The sequence below is a fragment of the Cyprinodon tularosa genome, unplaced genomic scaffold, assembly GCF_016077235.1.
Source record: "Cyprinodon tularosa strain WSP-4 unplaced genomic scaffold, ASM1607723v1 ctg119, whole genome shotgun sequence".
NCBI lineage: Eukaryota > Metazoa > Chordata > Actinopteri > Cyprinodontiformes > Cyprinodontidae > Cyprinodon > Cyprinodon tularosa.
Window position 1 is genome coordinate 1,160,258 of NW_024037992.1, and position 18,751 is coordinate 1,179,008.

Genomic DNA, 18,751 nt, shown 5'->3' on the forward strand with positions numbered 1-18,751 from the left:
AGAAGGTAGGTGATGTGGACGTCCCGTAACGCTCGCCGTACTGTTGGGGGGGAGAAGTGGTGGGGGGGAGATGTTCATGTTGCTGCAGTCTGCAGTCTGACCGCTAGATGTCGCTAAAAGTTACACACTGTAGCTTTAAGATAAAATAATTCAAATTCAGTTATTTTTTTTAGAGCAAATAACATTTTACATTTACATCCCGCTCCCTCCCGCCTTGAATGTAAGTCAGGGCGGAGCGGCACTGCATGATCAAATTGCGCCATCATTTGCAGTCTGGCTGCTGAGGGTAAACATCCTGCGGCTCTGACTGCAGCGCTGAGAGGGACTCCTGCGGGAGAACGGGGTTGGGATGGGGGAGGCGCCCCACGGCAGAGTAGGAACGATACATGCTTTCACATAAGAGTCTCCAAAAGCCGCCAGTGACACCGTAAAAAGTCGCCAGATTTGTCGCTAGTCACTTTTTTGAAAAATGGTCGCTGGAGGGGTCTGGAAAGTCGCTAAATATAGCGACAAAGTCGCTGAGTTGGCAACACTGTAATGGATGGATGTCAAAAGTTTTTATGTTTTATACAGTTTTGGCTTAATATCTGCTTTGTGTTGAATGTTTTAGAGTCGGTACAATCGACTTAAGCTGGAGATAGGCAGCAGTACCCCTCACCACCAAAAATGGATGGATGGATAAAAGATTCATTATTTAAAAACGCAACTGTAGGGCAAGAGAGAGAATAAATAAACACACACTGCAAAAACGATCTTGAAATAAGTAAAAAATTTCTTAAATTGAGTGTATTCACCCTTAATTTGAGCAGGTAAATGAGACAGTTTGCCAATGGAATGAGTAATTTTACTCTTAAAATAAGATAATTAGATAAAATGCACTTGAAATAAGACAATGCAATTGTGTTTTCTTATTTTAAGTGTAAATTGTCTTGTTCCACTGGCAAAATGTCTCTTTTACCTCCTCAATCCAAGAACAAATGCACTTATTTTGATAAAAAATGACTTATCTAGATTCAGATTTTTTGCAGTGCAGGAGGAGATCCAGGAGAATGAGGCAGCTCAGAGAGAAACAGTGCCTTGCCGAAGCATCCAGTGGTTCAAGCTTGGTCACATTTCTTTCAGATTAGGACCAAAAACTTCACTGTAGTGGGATTTTTTTAAACAGATCGACCAAATGAGCTCATAGTGTAAAGACCAGATTTTTAAATGCGCTGTGTAAAAGCACATAATTCTAAAAAAAAGTTTAATGAATCTCCATCACTGTACATTTCCTAATATGCTGGTGTGTAGCCAATAACCCGAAAATATTTCTACAGTTTTGGTTTCAGATGAAACTGTAATGAAGAAGAATATGGAATATTTTCATGGATAAAATTCAGAAAAGTGACCCGAGTCCTGTGTTTAGGCAGACACCATTTCAGACCAGCCTGCCTCTGTGCCACAGTCCATCCATTGCTGAAACTGGCAAACAGAAAGTCCTAAAGCTTTCTGTCCATAGCTGCTTTCTTCAAGCTTCTTTTCCAGATTTGTGGATTGTACAAAGAACTCTGTTCCCATCAATAGATTCTCTAACCTGAGCTGTGGATTTCTGCAGCTTCTGTAAAGTTACTTGGACTTATTTTCTGATAAATGTTCTTCTTTCTCAGTCTGCCATTTTAATTTCATAATCACCTTGATCTGTCACGGCACTTCTATAACACAACAAAATATGCCCTTTGAGCACAGTGAACAGCTTGCAGCCCATGGAGAACATTATAGGGTTAAGTATCTTGCTCAGCGTCATGATCTTGGTGCTGATAACTGGCTTGATTACTCATTTCATTCACCTGCCTAGCTGCATCCAGTTCTCATCTTATCCACCTGCTTCAACCTCTATTAAACCTGCCTCCTCCCAGTCATCAGTGCCAGATTATTCGAGCCTTTGGTGAGAGTTCTCCAGTGTTCCTTTATGTTCTGATTGCCTGATCCTGACCCATTCTGCCTCTAGACCTCTGAGCCTGCCTGTCCATGTTCTGATCTGTTTGCCTGACCTGACCCTGGACTTCTGCTCGATTTTGCCTGTTTAGTGAACCTGAATTTCTGACACCAGTACCTCTTTGGATCTCTTATATCCTGGTTTTGATTCCTGAGCAGGTCCTCAATATCAACTTTGGCTTCGCCCACTGGATTATCCTGCCTTTCTTTTTCTGCTCGATTCTGATCTCCTGCATGTCCTCCGACCTCCGGGATTACAGCTTCTGGGACTCTTTCGGCAGCGCCCACCTACATCTTGTTAGCGACTGACTGGCTGGAACCAACCTCGTCCACTTGGCAAGGACTGAACTTTAAGACCAGGTTAGTGACTCACGCATTCATTATTCTCCACCAGACAGATGTGGTCACTAACCTTTGTTCTCCTTCTTCTATGGTTCCTGCCTTGGATGCTGTCCCTGTTTTCTACTGTTAAGTCTTAAAAACACATTTTGTTAATCCTTATTTTCTCTTTACCTTGAATATTAGGCCCTCTTGTTCTGAGCCTGACACTCAGAGACCCAAAAAGATGATCCTGCAGCCTCTTCAGGACGACCGTGATGAAGGCCACAAAAACATTGGTCTGTCAGTACTTTTGCCTTCAAGAACTTCATGTGTTACTGAAGTGCTCACTTCACCAGATCATTGACCCTTCTAATGTGTTTTGGAAGTTGGTGAAGTTGTAAAAAGAAAAATTATAACGCCTCCAGGAAGTAAATGCCCTGCTCTCTTGCTACTAAACCACCACTCCACTTGTGATATTGTTTTATGGCCTTACTCTACATTAAACCAAACTTGATTCTGACATGCCTGGTGAATTACTTGTTTACATCAGGAGTGTCCAAAGTCTGTCCTCAAGGACAGGTGTCCTTCAGGGTTTAGAGGTTTCCATGTTTAAACACACCTGATACAGACGGTTGCAGCTTAGCAAAAGCCTGTTAATTGGCAGTGAAAACCGTGGATGTAAAGCAAGTAGAGGTTGACTGACAAGGTTTGAAAAGTTCAGTTTGTGAAATGTGAACATGACTTGGATGACTGAGAATCTTTAGAAAGATAAGATACTGACTTTGGAGACCAATGGTCAACATTTTCCTACTTTGGGTAACGCCTTCACAGAAAAGCTGGAGTTATTCTGGTAACCTGGGTCTGCTGGAGGTTTCTTCCAGTTTAAAAGGGAGTTTTTCCTCTCCACTGTCGCTACAAGCATGCTTAGTGTGAGGGATTGCCTTTGAGTCAATGAGTCGATGCAATCAACTGGTTTTCCTTTGAATCACTTTGACTGGATGATCATGTGTTGTGAATTGGCGCAATATAAATAAATATAATGAAACTGAATGAAACCACTTGCAAGTAAACTTTTACTTTTTAGGTGACTTCTGAATATAGTTGCTGGTACTGGATTTTCTTTGGGGGTTTCAGGATATTTGGATTGGGAAGCATCCAAGCCACACTACTTTAATTTGAAATTTAAATTAAATAAAAAAAAAAAGGTATTTCACCTAATTTATCACTTTGTGTTTCTCACAATATAAGCAAAGAAAAGATACTGAAGTTTGTAGTTTTAAGGTAGAAAGTCTTTAAAGGTTTAAGAGACGTAAATATCTGCAGGAATAGAGAGAATGATTCTTCTTTATGGATCAACGAGAAACATGAAAATGAAACATTCAAATCTAACCAGCATGGTGGACTCATTTTAATTGCAACTAAAGCTGAAGTTCTTCGGGTCAGATTGTGAAAATGTCAGAGTTCAAAGATTATAAGAATGATGTGAAGGCCATTAAATCTTTCACATGAAACTGAAGTCAGTCTGCAGGTGAATTATAATTACATGTCCCGTCGACACATGAGCACGCCGAAGCCTGACGCATGGACCGAGTGCACGGTGTCGCTGTGATTAATGTGTGACACGTAGAAGTCCGATAGTTTTTTTTCATCCCATTTGTCTCCGCAGAGCTGTGAAACAAAGGCCCGAGATTAAAAAGCTCTCATTCAGCCCGACTCATTAGACCTTTTGAGATTTGTCACATTGTTGACATAACTTTTAATTAGGGATGCACGATATAATCGGCCCCCTATCTGTATCGGCCTTAAAACTGAATATCGGACATCGGCCACCCCACCGATATTTAACCCGATATTTGATCAGCTTCTGAGTTTCTAAAGTCTAAAAAAAAAAAAAATACTACTTCTTCTTCTTCCTCAAAAACTTCTTTTTTACAGACTTAAAAACTTCTAAAGACGAGGGAAAAAATATTGATACATTAAAATATCCCAATATCTTCATATGCTGATATATTGCCATTTAGAAACACCATATCAATCTCTTTTACTAATGAAATATTGCTATATGTCATCGTTATGCTACGAAATCCCCCGAAAATTCACCAAATGTTGCCATATTTTTATATGTCGATATATTGACGCGGTATCGATCTATTTTACTAACAAAATCTCACAAGAATTTGCAAAATATCACAAGAGTTTGTAACAGAATGATGAAATTTCACGAGATTTTGAAAGTAAAATAGATCGATACCGCGTTTTTAAGAATAAATTTGATATCAGCATATGAAAATATATTTCAGTATATTATTTTTCAAAGTGTCAGAAATGGATAACAAAACTGCTATTTTCAATGACTACTAATTTTTGTCCAGCTTTAACATCGGTATCGATATCGGTTATCGGCTACATGAGTTTTAAAATATCAGCATATCGGATATCGGCCAAAATCCCAATATCGTGCATCCCTACTTTTAATATATCGTATTATTATTTTGTGTAAAGGACAAAGCAACACAAACTAGCAGAAAATTGGAAAGTGAAATTAAAAGAATCCATTTGTTTCAAAACTTTTTCCAAAGAAAAATCTCTAGTATTAAATCCGTTAATACTTTGAAGAAACTACATTTCGCTGCCACTAACAGCTTAAACTCACTAATACTTGTTGGATTTTCGGTCTGGGCAATTAGTAAACATTAATATGCTTTTATCTAAACCAAGTAGCTCAGGCTGCATGTTTGCAGGGTTCCTACAGCATAAGGCAAGTTAAATTCAAGACTTTTTAAGACTTAATGAAATAAAAATTTAAGACCAAATTCACAAGAAACACAAGAAAAACCTGCTTGCAACAACTTAACCCAAAGGTTTATTTTAACATAAACCACTGCACTAATGTTTCAAATTTTGAAAAGCTTCCCATACAGGAAGAAAGCTAAAAACACACAAATGACAGATATATTTTAACAATTATTTAACTGAATTCACAAACTTTGTTTTAGCAGGGAACAAAACAAATCAGTTTTAAAGCCCCAACATAACCAGTGCTAAGTCTTTTTTGCAGCTATAGCATGGTACTGCATGCATTCTTCAGTTCATCCTCCACCTGTTGCAAGTATGCCATCTTTTCTTTATATCATTTTCTATGTTTTATTTGGTGATAAGTGGAGGCGTTGCAGAGACAAGGGTGGAACTAAACTGAGAAATACCGGACCTACGAAAGACTGATTTAAGACATTTTAATACCAATTAGGGCCTTAGTTTTATTTTGAAGAATTCAATGCCTTTTAAGACTTTTTAAGGACCCGCGGGAACCCTGGTTTGGATTCCTTCAAAGGTTCCTCATGTCTTCAGAGTCGACCCTGTCTCTGCTGAACCATCCCCACAGCATCATGCTGCCACCATTTTCTACCCAGGGGACAGTTTCTCATTGTGATTGTAAGGAATGCTTCTGCAAGGTCATCTAAACTATATGTGGTGACTACTATATATAAGCCTACTGATTGCTATATATAGATAGTACGGTATATATGTGATACCATTCAAAATAATCAGTATTTCTTTAAAGTAAGAGTACATTTTGAGGGCTTTCTTACCTTTCCTCTTGGAGTCCCGTCTAACGCTGCTGGGCCTGACCGCTGGCTGAAGCTCCGTCTCTGTTGACATCCTCAGGCTCCAAGTGGGCTAGACTGGGCTCTGCCGGGCTCCGAGGGTCCAGTTCACAGCGTCAGTGCCGGCTGTGGGTGCGTAGGCGCCGAGTGCGTGCGTCAAGGCGCCGTGTGTGTGTGCGTGGGCACACAGGCTCATGGGAGAGGGATGGGTTTTAGCCCTGACACAACATCCCGCACACACCCACGGAGATCTGGATGGAGAGACAGACAGGAAAAAACAGGTTTGCTTTGTTAGGTCATGCTTACTCTGAGCGGGCGAAACTAAGCAAGGGTTATCAGCAGGCATGAGAATGAGCTTGTTTCTGATCTGCCTTGAGTAGATGTTGCCCATGGTAACAGAGTAGAGGGACCTGCACTCCACTTTGTGCTTTCTGTCAATAATGTGGCTCAGCAACAACATTTACTGAAGAATAATCTACCCAGCATGCTTCAGTCTTTAATTACCAAGCTAATTTCCAAGGCTTTAGAAGTATGACTAATCACCTTTTATACAAAACTTTTATACCTGATGTCAAGTGAGACTTAATCAACCAGCACCTCTTAACTAATTAGCTCACTAATCTCCTCAACCTGTCACCACATTCTGCACGTTGAAATGTTAACTTAAATAAAGCAGAGGGGAATCAAAAACACGCAGGTCTGCAGCTCTATATGACCAGATCTATCCACATATTGAGAAAAACAGCTCTAAATCAGGGAAGCTATGATCTAATACCAAGGATGGGTCAGGGTTTTTAAAATGATCCAACTGACTGATGACGTCCTGATGCGTGGAGCTAGGGCGGAGGAAAAATGTCACAGGCCTAAATAGGAATGGGAGAAGGGAAGATAAATCAATGAGGATTTTGTTTTTTTGATCTTGGATCAGAAAAATAAACTGAAGATCCTTCTTTAATGTTAGAGGTGAGAGAAAGATGGTGTTGGCTGCTACAGCTTCCTCGTCTGACCGTGTCCGATCCTCGGTTGGGAATGGCGGGAGAGCCCAGTGAAGAAGCGTCTAACAAAGCTGTAAACGAAATTAAATCAGTAAATCCTGTAGAGCCGAGCGAGAGCAGAAAGGAAGCTAAGCGCGTGGAGAAGAAGTGCGATGTCGGAGTTGAGCGTGCAGCAGACCCGTTTTGAGAGCGGGTGGGCTCGTTTAAACGATTCCAAAACAGAAAATTAAAAACAATCCACTTGACTTTGTTTCCAAGTTTGAAGGCGTTTCGCTTCCCATCCAGGAAGCTTTTTCAATTCAAAAAGTTTAAACGATGCACATTGTTCTCACTGCACGTTCAGTTTGGTGGCACTAAAATTGCTCCATAGATGTTGAGCAAAAAAAGACGAAATGCAAAGTGTTGCCTGAAAACTGTCGGGACTGTTGGGAAGTAACGCATCCTACAACCACAGCACAACCACGCTGTTAAGTTTAAAAATGTGCAAAATGCTCCATTTTGATTTCAGCTGAAATGTTTGCAACAGAGGAAACATTTTTCTCCTGTTTAATGAGACATTTTTGAATGTTTAAACCTGAATGGATACAAGACTTTAACATTTAATTGATACTAATATGTTATTTGATTTATTCAATAAATAAATTATAAATAGATCAGTTTCATTTCCTGCACATGCTTTCTTTTCTGATAGAGCAGCAGGAGCATTTATCGTTATCGAGGTAAAACTGCCTGTTAGGACTCCAGTCTGTGTGGTCTGTGTGTTTGTTTTCCTTCCTCCACCAGGAGGCGCCTGGTTCAGGTCCGCCTCCTCACACACCTGCTGATGGTTTCCTCGTTAACGGAGTGTTTCTTAAGCTGCTGACTGCCACTACCTCGACGCCAGAGTGTTTGCCAGTTTTGGGTACTCTAGCCAAGCTGAGTTTTGCTGAGTCAAACTGAGTTTTTGTAAACCTGAGTCTTAACATTGTTTTTTTTTGTCTTTGCCTCTCAGCAGGAAGTCATCCTGCAAACTGGATTTTTTTGGACCTTCTCTCCCTGGAAGGATCAACTGAGCTTCAAACTGAGCTGAGGAATCACACTGGAGGTTTGGATCCACTTTTCCCGGAGGAAACGTTTGAGCTTCAAACTGAGCAAGAGATTCATCTGCACAACAGTCCATTCAAGTACCGCAGGAAATCTGAGTGGCAGTCAGTCTTTCTCAGTTCATCTACAAGCAACCGCATTCTGGGTAACCCAGTCCGCCCTCCACCGTATGAGACAAACTTCGGAACACAGTCCTCACCTACTGGAGTCTAAGGGCCAGATCTATCAAAGGTTTGCGTGTATAAAAATGTGAGCTATTTCAATGCGCACGCTAAAAAATGTACAAACTGATCTATCAAGAGCGTGCTAAAAGGATTTGGTCTTTAAAACGTGCTAAATAGCGCCTCTTATCCATTTAGTACTTTTTCTGCAATGAATATGCAATATGGGGCGTTTACACGCAAAAGTGCGTCTTGTGGGAGGAGAACATGTAAATACATTAATTTAGCACTCGCAAAGTGATTTATCAAACCTGAAAGCAATTTTGCTAACAGTATCTGACTCTATATTTAACACGTTTCAAAAGAAGGTGCAAATGGTCTGTATGCGCAATTGCGCACACATGGCAGCGGTTATTGTCGCAAGAAGGAGACATCGAAATGAAGCAAGGAGACGCAGAGAACGCATTTTTTCACTCTGTATGAATATTTTTGCAATGAACGAGGAAACGATCATCAAAACATATCGTTTATCCAGCATTGCCATTTTGGAGCTGTTGGGGGAACTCCAAATGGATTTGGAGCCAGCCACAAGGAGGACCCACGCAATACCAGATATCACAAAACTCCTTGCAACATTGCACTTTTTTGCATCTGGGATCTCCCAATCTCGTTTTTCAGAAGTGCTTTCCGACGTTCTAAATGCCATGTCGCCCTGACGCCCTAACGGAGAACCCCGACCTCCTCCTTGCGCCTGTGGAGCAACATGCCAATGCTGCGGGGATGCGTACGCGCAGTCATCTTATCCACAGTCGCTTCTTGTGAGCCATTTGGTAAGTGCATTTTTCTACAGGCCAATACAAAACACCAGTTTTTTTTGTTTTTTTTTACTGCAGTGAAGTAGAAATTCAACCACATACCACCTTAGGGAATAAAGGTTGCCAAAGTTTATATATATATATATATATATATATATATATATATATATATATATATATATATATGTTTTTTTTATTATTATTTTTTTATTATTTATTTTTATTTATTTATTTTTTTTATTTTATTTTATTTTTTTTTGTGGAGGGGGTGGGGGTGTCACTGTAATGCACTAGTTTGCACAAACTACAAACTACTTTGCCGCAAACCACAAAACGCGCAAAACCATCATTTAAATAGGGCGTCTCCAACAGTTTTGCACCTGCCACCAGTTACGCAATAACTCTTGTTAAATCACCCGCAAACCATGGTTCAGCCCCTCGCGCAAAATTCCAGTTTGCGAGCGCAAATTACTGCACGCAAAATTGGATCTTGATAAATCCGGCCCTAAGAGTCAACCAATTCTCTGGAAACTTTAGTCTGCCAACCATTTCTCCTCTTCAAGTTCGAGAATCAATTCTCCCATTGAACCTGAACTAACCGCAGTTTCTTCCCACCTTTCAGTTTCCGGTTGAGCAGTGTTCAGAGCAACACTGGAATCTCCACAAAACTTCTCAACAAAACCTGTTAAACTTTTTCCCTTGTCTCTCTGAGCTGGTTTATCTGCATGTGGGTCCGAGCTCTTGATAAAATCATGACACTGCCCAATTTATGGTCATATTGATTTGAGGTCCTATTGCCGAGCCCTAACTAAGATTATCAATGAGTCCTATGAAAACAGAGGGTCAACATGCTAAAGTTAGATAAAAACATTCTCAGCAAAAATAAGAAATCTAGGGTTGATCAATAAGTAATACCCCTGACCCACTTCCAGCCGTTTGATCAAGCTGTAATTTTGCATGTGCAATTATTTATATCTCTGTAGATTAAGCAGCAGATTGTGGCTTCTGATTTACAGGTGTTTGAAATGAGTCAAGTCTGAAATGGAGCCTGTTGAGAGTTGAATAGTGATCCATACACACCATGGGAGACTTTTGATGAAATTAAAGTAACTTATGGCGTTGATGCCCCATCATACGGTAAAAGGTTTTACATGACTGTCTAAATGCATTTCACAACAATCTGCCTCTTATTCTATAGAGATATAAATAATTGCACATGCAACATTTCAGCTAGATCAAACAGCTGGAAGTGGGTCAGGGGACTTACTGGTTGAACGTCCCTCGTACCAACAGTACCACTGTGCCCACCTTCAATCAGACATTATCAGGATATTATATTTTTGAAAACTGGAACCTCATATTGTGGCTGACTTCTGGTTTTGGTCAAAAGTAGGAAACACCTTCTCTTTTTTTTATTACCACCATTTTGAACTCCTTAAAGCTGGTAAAATAAAAAATAAATCAGATGACAACGTCAAAGAGAGCAAACCCTCGAACATGGACTGCCTGTATGTGAGAAGGGGAGGATGAAATTATGACAATAGATCATGATGAATTAGACCTTGCCTAAACAGAAATATGGTTGGATCGTCTCTATGTGTTGCGACTCTTTGCTTTGGCTCAGACACTAAGGTTTAAAGTTCTCTTTTCTTCATCCTGATAAATGAGCTTTTATGTAGGTTTTAAGAAGCATAGCAGTGATATTTCATCCATTATAAAATCCAGACAACTTATCATCAAAAATCTTTTTCTTTTTTATAAAATCGAATTTCCCAGCAACCCCCATCTTACTAAATACTGTATATTAAAGGTGGAAAACAGAGATGGTAGGATTTCCAGTTTGCACTATTGCTGAACATTTGAATTGACCTTTTAATCCTGGTTAATGACCCCTAAAAAAAATTCAAGGCCTTTTTCTGTAAGACAAACACTTGGTGAGCCTGAAGGCCCCTTTGGCCCTAAAACTACGTCCTTTCGGAGCCCATCTGCCTCTCCTTCAGTCTGAAGTGCTGACTGTATAACCTTGCAACCAAAGGTACTCAAACTCCCAGTTTGTTCTGTTTTTCGAAGAACATGAAAAAAAAAAACACACTTGAAGACAAGCGGCTTTCTTAGTTAAGAGATACCAGAACAAAGGCAGCAAGAGAAAGCTGCTAGGTGCTGTGCACCATCATGAAGCTGACTACTTGCTGACTATCCCCACACCACCCCACTTCTTAGACTACCAGTCTTGACCTCTCTTTGCTTCTCTCTCTCTCCCACAAACACTGACTAGTGCAGAGCAAAACCAAAAGGCTGGTGTTTCTTGGGGAAGAGGGAAATCTCTCTTATTCTGGGCCGCCCCCTCTCCACGGTGTTTCAGCGTGAATAGGAGGCCCCTGTAAGCCTCGGGCGAGAACAGATGAATTGAGAGGCTTTTAATTTGCTGCAGACAGAACAGAACAGAGTCCATTTAATTCTGCCAGCAGAGGCCATGTCGGCAAAATGCTGACAATATTCTTTATCTGGTCCAAACACACTGGAAAAGTGTGAGTCACTCCAATTACAGGCATTATCAGCTGCACTGTTCCACCAAATGGATGGCAAGAGAGCGGGTTTGAGGAGAGAGGGGTTAGTGGGAAGAGAGATGAACAGAGTGGAAAGAAAATGAGGAGTGAGGGAACATAGAGTGGGTGAGTAAGATAATGAGCAAAGGGGTAAAAGGGGAGAAAAAAAAGCCAGAGGAAGTAAATTCAGAAAAGACAGGATGGAGTTTGCGGAGCCTCGGCTTTCACCCGGAGCGGGTCCCCATCTCCCCCTGTCTTTCCACTCTTTGTTTATTGTTCACGGCTTCTTTTCTTGGAGCTGTGAAATCTTTCAGGCACCATGTGGAGTTAAAGAAATGCAGCGAGGTAATCCTAAAACCAGACATCTAGACCTCAGCAGTTCTACACTGCCCCTTAAAAAATTTATTTATTAGAATGACCAACCTTTAAAATGGAAAAGAAATAACCGAGGAAGTAATTTATTGATCATTTTGGACCCAGGATCAGGAGATAAAATATCTTGATACTATTAATCATCCCTTTTCTTTAAAGGCTTACAATTTTAAGTGTCACCTTAGCTTGTGAACAAACGTCAGCAATCTTAGGCTACGTTCACACTGCAGGCCTTGATGCTAAATTCCAATTTTTTTCTGAAATCAAAATTTTTTGCGTCACCATCCACATTTCCAAATATATGTGACTTGTATGTGATCTCCTGTGTGAACTGCATTCATACAGCTTATGTGTCCCGTAGAGGACGCAATGACGTCACAAGCCAGCGTGTTTCGTGTTTACGGAAGTAAACATGGATGGTAGTGCTGGAGCGAATGTAGAGATCTTTCCATACATAAAAACCTCAATCTTTTAACGATGGTTAAAAAAAATACTGCTCTCCGCATCATCGTCCACAATGGTGTTTGTTTTTCTTGCTGCTTCTGTGTAGCAAGACGCATAATAGTGACCTATGTCGGTTACTAATGGCGATCAGGGTGGATAAATGCGACCTGGTCGTTCAGACACGGGTCACATTTGAAAAGATCAGATTCGTGTCGGATTCAGGACCACAGAGCCACGTGGACTGGGTCAGATTTGAAAAATTGGATCTGTGATGTTCAGACTGACATGAAAAGATCAGATCCAGGTCGCATATGAGCAAAAAAAATCGGATTTGGGTCACTTCAGGCTGCGATGTGAACGTAGCCTTAAATTATTAAATTTTGTTACATTTGATTGTTCCAATAAACAAGTTTTAAACCAATCTTCAGGTTTCATTTTGGATTTCATCCATTTGACCAGTTGAATGGACCTTAATCACTCTTTTTGCTCAGATGATGCATGTTCTCGCTGCTGGAGATGTTAAAGCTCACACAAAATGATGGGGGAACAGTAAATAAACATCAGGGTTAGAAACATGCATTGATTATTACTGATAAAATCACTGCAACAGTAACACATTATATGAGACGCTACAGCACTCAAAAATAATTATTTTAAATTGGATATTGGATATTTACTATTCTAAAGCGGTAAATAGTAGCTAAGTTATGTATAAATAAATACATAAAACATAATGTACAAATTTGAATTCCCACCTATAGGGGAGTGTTGACCTAGTGTTAGAGAAGTGCACTTGTGCTCCGAGAAGGTTGCAAGTACCCGGTTTGATCCCCACAGCCGGCGAGACTCTTAATCCCACACTGCTCTCTGGACGCCGCACAATGGCAGCCCACTACTCCCCAAGGCGATGGGTTAAATGCAGACATGAATTTCTCCATTGTGAGAGCAATAAACATCAATTATTTATTATTATTATAGTTTCGTAGTAATTTCCTAAAAAAAAAGCCTCGATTTCATGATTATTATTATTATTTTAAAGTTTCCTTTGGACAAAGAAGTTGGGTTTGACTTGGACTTTAGGCGAGAAATTCATTTGGTAAAACAATAATTGAGAGCATCTCTCATGTCAAAACATTATTTGCACAAAGGGACGTTCTTCAAAAAGTTGAAATGAACAGTACAGTGGACGTTTGACCTGGAATCGGCTCACGACTAAAATGTAGCAGCCCAGCAGGATGTGAACACGGCTTAGCGAGTCTGGATTTAGACGGCAATCTGAAGCAGCGGAGCTGCACAGGGAGGAGAGGAAGAGAGGGCGCCAAATTGGATGGCTGTATCTGGTGCGCTGCCAGCGGCCGCAGACGGGGAGGGTGATGTGAAGATCTGTATATGCGCGTGTGAACGTCCCCCCTGTGCACTTCTGTGTATGTGTGTGTGACTCAATGAACTAAATGCTGCCAACAGGAGCTTAGAGCCCAGAAATCATCTGCAGCCATGGTGGAGACTGCCAGGCAAGTTGAAAGCAAAAGAAAGAGAGAGGAGAAAGGAAAGTTCCTCTTTCTCCCACCTTCTACTCTCAGAGTAGCTGCTTTCTGTCCATCAGGCTCAGAGTTGAATTAGTGGCTCTGCTCATTCAGCTCTCCTGCCATCTCAATATGGATAATCATAGAGATCATATGCCGGTCTTCTCTGCACACGTGCTGTCAGTCTCTCCTAAAATCACTCGATAAACCTTTGTACCCTGGCACCACTTCATCAAGCGCTTATCTCATTTCACCTCTGAGCTTAGCTTGTTGATGAGCAACCATGATAGCCATTTAAAAAGATTAGCATAGGTCCCGTTCTGTCACAGATCACATGTTCAATTGGGAAAGAAAAAATGTCCTCTTTCTTATAACAGGATTAATCAAAAGAGGTTTAGGAAACTCAAACGGTTCCAAGCTCAGTTAAATATCAACAGAATGACCACACACACACAAGTCAAGGAGAGGAATAATGCAATCAAAGTCAGTTTTACCAAAGAAAGAAGTAGATATGAGAGATATAAACCTACCCACATGAGAGCGGCTGAAGGTAAAGTACGTCCAGCTCAGGCGACAACAGAGCGTGAAAGAAGAGAAGTGAGGGAAAGGGGTAAAAGATCAGCTAATGGAGGTTGGATGACATGACGTGTTATGGGTGGGTGAGATATTCAAGCTTTCACATAAAAATTGCACATAGAGAGAGGTTCAAAGTTCAGTGTTACACCCAGGAACCTCCAGCTTCACTGCACTTTGTCTCTTTCCTTGGTCATTGATCCAAACCAGAATCTATCTGATGATATTAGTGATGCATCAAGTTGGTGATGATTAATGTTTAAAGTAGAATAACTGGGGAATTGGAACGACATTTTTTTTTACTTTACCAGCAACTTTGATTTGAATAAGTCTATTAAAGAAATAGCTTGTCTACGTTAATAGCAAAAGTCAGTTGAGGCTAAATTTTTCTCATTTAAGGAAAACTCTGTTCAGCAATGAATAATCAAAGGCTCATTATCTACACATAAAACTAATACCTTCGCAGTGATTTAATGAGTTTAAAGTTAAACAGTAAAAAAATAAAAACATTTTTTGTCGGGATCACTGAGTCTGGGAGCGGCCATTTTTGCCCAAATATAGTAGCCCCTCCCTCCTGCCATCTTCCAGCAGTGACGTCACGGTGCGGTAAGCCTAGCGCCATTCTCCCCGCTTTCCAAGCTAAATCAATGGGAACTACTAGACACATCTACAATCAACAACAATTATTGAAGATTTCCAGAGGACTTCACCATTGAAATTCACCAGAGCTATAGTGACACTGACAATGCCCACGTGCATGGCAGCTGGATGCTGGAATACATCGGGTAAAAGTGAAAAAAAGAGTTATTCCACCTTTCTGATTCCTGATCCTCCACGGACGGGTTGGTCGTTGGATCGCCAACTTGAAGAGGGAGGATTTGCCATCGAACTTCTGGCCAGAGAAAAAACACGTAATATGTAGCCAACATTTGGAAGAAGAATGTTTTCAAGATGACTTGGATAATAGTGCTTTGTGACAAACACCAGATACAGCACTGGGACTTGATCAACAGCCGATACCGCACCGTGACGTCACTAACCAGTAGGTGGCAGTAGTGTGGATGCCTCCAGTAAAGCACATTCAGAACAGTATGGAATAATTTCACTTCAATTCTGAATATAACCGGACTTCCTTTAAAATAAACGGGAATAATGAGCAATCACAGCCATGATAAATCCTCTCTAACATTTATTGTTATATTATCCCACTTAAACAAAAGAAAATGTTAAATTCTGTTACTAAAAAAAAAGACAAAGTAAAACAAAAAGTCTCAAAAATCAGATTTCACAGCTGTGCTTCCTCTTAAACAATTTTCAAGGAGGATCACTGGGGAATTGGAATCACAATTTTATAAAAACTTACCAGCAGTTTTGATTTGAATTAGTCTATTAAGGAAAAGCTTGTCTACTGTAATAGCAAAAGTCGATTGAGGCTAACTTTTTGTTCTTAAACGGCAACAATCTCCTCTTTTTGTAGCTGCTGGTGCAGAAGTAAAGAGTGTTGCAACAGGATGCGATGTAGTTTGTTTTAATTTTACTACAGAATCAAAGAACACTTTGATGTTATTTGACATTTGCTACCTGGGATGTTACGCCGCTGGAAGCAAAACGCTAATTTCCACTGTATATACAAGTTAATGCAGGTTTTTTGAACGCTAACAATCGGCATATGGCTCCTTTCCCATTTGGCAAAAAAAGGCGGGTCTTTTGCCCCGCTGGCAAGCTGAGCGGCCCAGTCCCCATGCCACTTTAAATGTGATGACATCATGACACCAGGTTATCATTGAAGAAGTCATCAATTTGACAGAAATAAGGAAAGTAAGCAATGGAGGGTAACATGGAAGGGGGTTAGGGCGTAGTCAGTGTGCTTTAATGTTTGGATTTTATGTCCCTCTTACCAGTGCTGCGCAATGTTTACTGAATGTAAACTAAGTTGTTGTGGCTTGTTGTATCAGACACGACTGCCGCAATGTGGTACGTATGTGGACAGGGGCCTGCTGTTTCCACTGTATGTCGATCTGAGGCGAGCCGTTAGAACGTGATCCTGACCCGGGTTGCTTGCTGTGTTTGATGCGGGTCCGTGAGCCATGCCCACTAAAAACTAAATGTTTGTGGATTGAAACAGTTTTTTTGGTTAGTCGGAAAAGGGAGCTCGGTGGAGCAGTGGGTAGCACTGCTACCTTGCAGCAAGAAGTTTCCTAGTGTAATTCCTGGCCAGGGGTCTTTCTGCATGGAGTTGGATGTTCTCCCTGAGGATGCATGGGTTCTCTCCGGGTACTCCAGCTTCCTCCCACAGTCCAAAAACATGACTGTTAGGTTCATTGGCGTCTCTAAATTCTCTTTACAGTAGTAGCCATTCAAAATTTTCCTGTTTGTCTCTGTGTTGCCCTGCGATGGATTGCTGACCTGTCCAGGGTGGACCCTGCCTTTCGCCCATTGACTGCTGGAGATAGAGATAGCACCCCTCACGACCCCAGCTGGGGTAAAGCATTACGGTAAGATGGAAAAGGGGTATGAGAGGGTGGGTAGCGTGAGTTTATAAATGGATGCACGTGGTCTGCAACAATACCCAGGTAGATTGTTGGGTTTAAACACTCCATAGCTCCTCAAACCACTACGCCACAACCGTCAGCCTGAAACACAGATACAAGCCAGGATGTATCATATTATACGGTGAATTTGAATTTCACAGCTGAACACGAAGACATGTTTAGAACTATGCTTTCCTTTCTGTCATTTCAAATAATTCTGCCTTACATCCTTTTTTTCAATGCCCATAAATGAGATTTGGACACTAAAGTACTAAACTAGAGAACCAATCCACAACTTTTGGTTTAAGCTGTTGATTAGGTGTAGATCTGAAAGTAATCAAAGTTGCCTGTAGCATAAAACGAAAATGTTGGTACCACTGCACCACAAAAATAGTTCCACCCATTAAAGCAGCGTAATCATGGGTAAATATTGACATAAATAGGTGTAATAAATCCACATTGTCATCCCACTTCTGCTTTTCATCTGCAGTTCCAGCGAATGGTAATCTCTGTCCAGTGTGACCCACTGGACTCCACCCAAGAGTATGAATTTTACAAGGACTTGTACTATTGACATCTTTAATACATCTTTTTCCAAAACTGCTGTATTCTAAACAGTCTGCTGTAGTACTGACATTACACACACCGATAGAGTGATGGCAGTATCCTACGTATAGGGCAGATGGGAATTAAGAGAGAGTTAGGATCAGAGCTGGAGGATGTGGAGTCATTAAGTCGTCTCAGCCATGAATTTGTTCCACCAGCCACTGAACCAGGTGAGTTCTTCTTCTTCTTCTTATTGAGTTTTATTGGCGGTTGGCAAAAAACGTAAGGTGAGCATTACCGCCACCAACTGGTATGGAGTGTGGACTACATGGCAGAGAAAAAAAAAAAAAAAAAAAAAAAAAAAAAAAAAAACTATATCCTATTATACAACCTAATCTGTTTCAAAAATTCAAATATAACCCGATATCCTCTGCTTCCTGATTCTTTCTGCAATAAATCTACAATGTCAAGTTTCATTTTCATGTCACTAAGTTTCCTTATTAACCTGTTTCTCTGTATCGAATATTTACTACAATTTAAAATGACATGTTCCACAGTCTCATCTTCCCCACAGTCACATTTCCCTGTCTGATGTTTCCCTATCAAAAATAACGATCTGTTCAATCCAGTGTGTCCTATTCTAAGTTGAGAAATAATAATCTCTTCTCTCCTGTTCCTTTCTGATCTTCTCATTGGTCCAATTCTCTTTTGTATTTTATAAAGCCACCTTCCTTTCTTTTCTTCATTCCATAACTTTTGCCACCTCTCTTTTGCTTTTTGTTTAATTATACCCTTTATTTCTGTTATACCAAAACTAACATTAATGTCTACCCTTAACTTATTGGTACTCTCCTTAGCCATCCTGTCTGCCCTTTCATTTCCTTTTATCTCGTTATGTGCCGGAACCCACACAAAATTTACCACTAGCCCCATCATATTTATTCTGTAAAGTGTTTGTTGTCTGGTCTACTGACTGACTGATTATTTTGCAAACTGATTAATGACGAACTGGAATCTGAGCAAATGATAGATTTTAATGGTCTTACCTCTTCCACCCATTGAACTGCTAAAAGCAAAGCTAGCATTTCACCGGTATATACTGAAACTCCATCACTAATCCTTTTTCCAACATTAATATGAAACTGTGGTATAATGAATGCTATCCCTACCCTATTAGCTGTATTTTTTGATGCATCTGTATATATTTGTATATAATTATAATAGTTATTTAAGTGTTCTTGTACTATAAATTTATTCATAAT

At 40.4% G+C, this 18,751-nt stretch overlaps 1 protein-coding gene across 9 annotated transcripts in view; it reads right to left on the reverse strand.

Annotated features, from left to right (window-relative positions):
• The window catches only part of dab1a (DAB adaptor protein 1a), a 198,099-nt gene that overhangs the window by 109,795 nt on the left and 69,553 nt on the right, over window positions 1-18,751 (reverse strand). For 8 of the 9 annotated variants that reach the window (XM_038268832.1, XM_038268842.1, XM_038268825.1 and 5 more), the window contains exon 2: window positions 5,886-6,151. In XM_038268832.1, the coding sequence (XP_038124760.1) occupies window positions 5,886-5,955 (70 nt within the window). In that variant the 5' untranslated portion in view covers window positions 5,956-6,151. Of the gene's footprint in view, window positions 1-5,885; window positions 6,152-14,369; window positions 14,509-18,751 lie in introns of those variants that run through there. The other variant, XM_038268793.1, reaches the window with a different exon arrangement.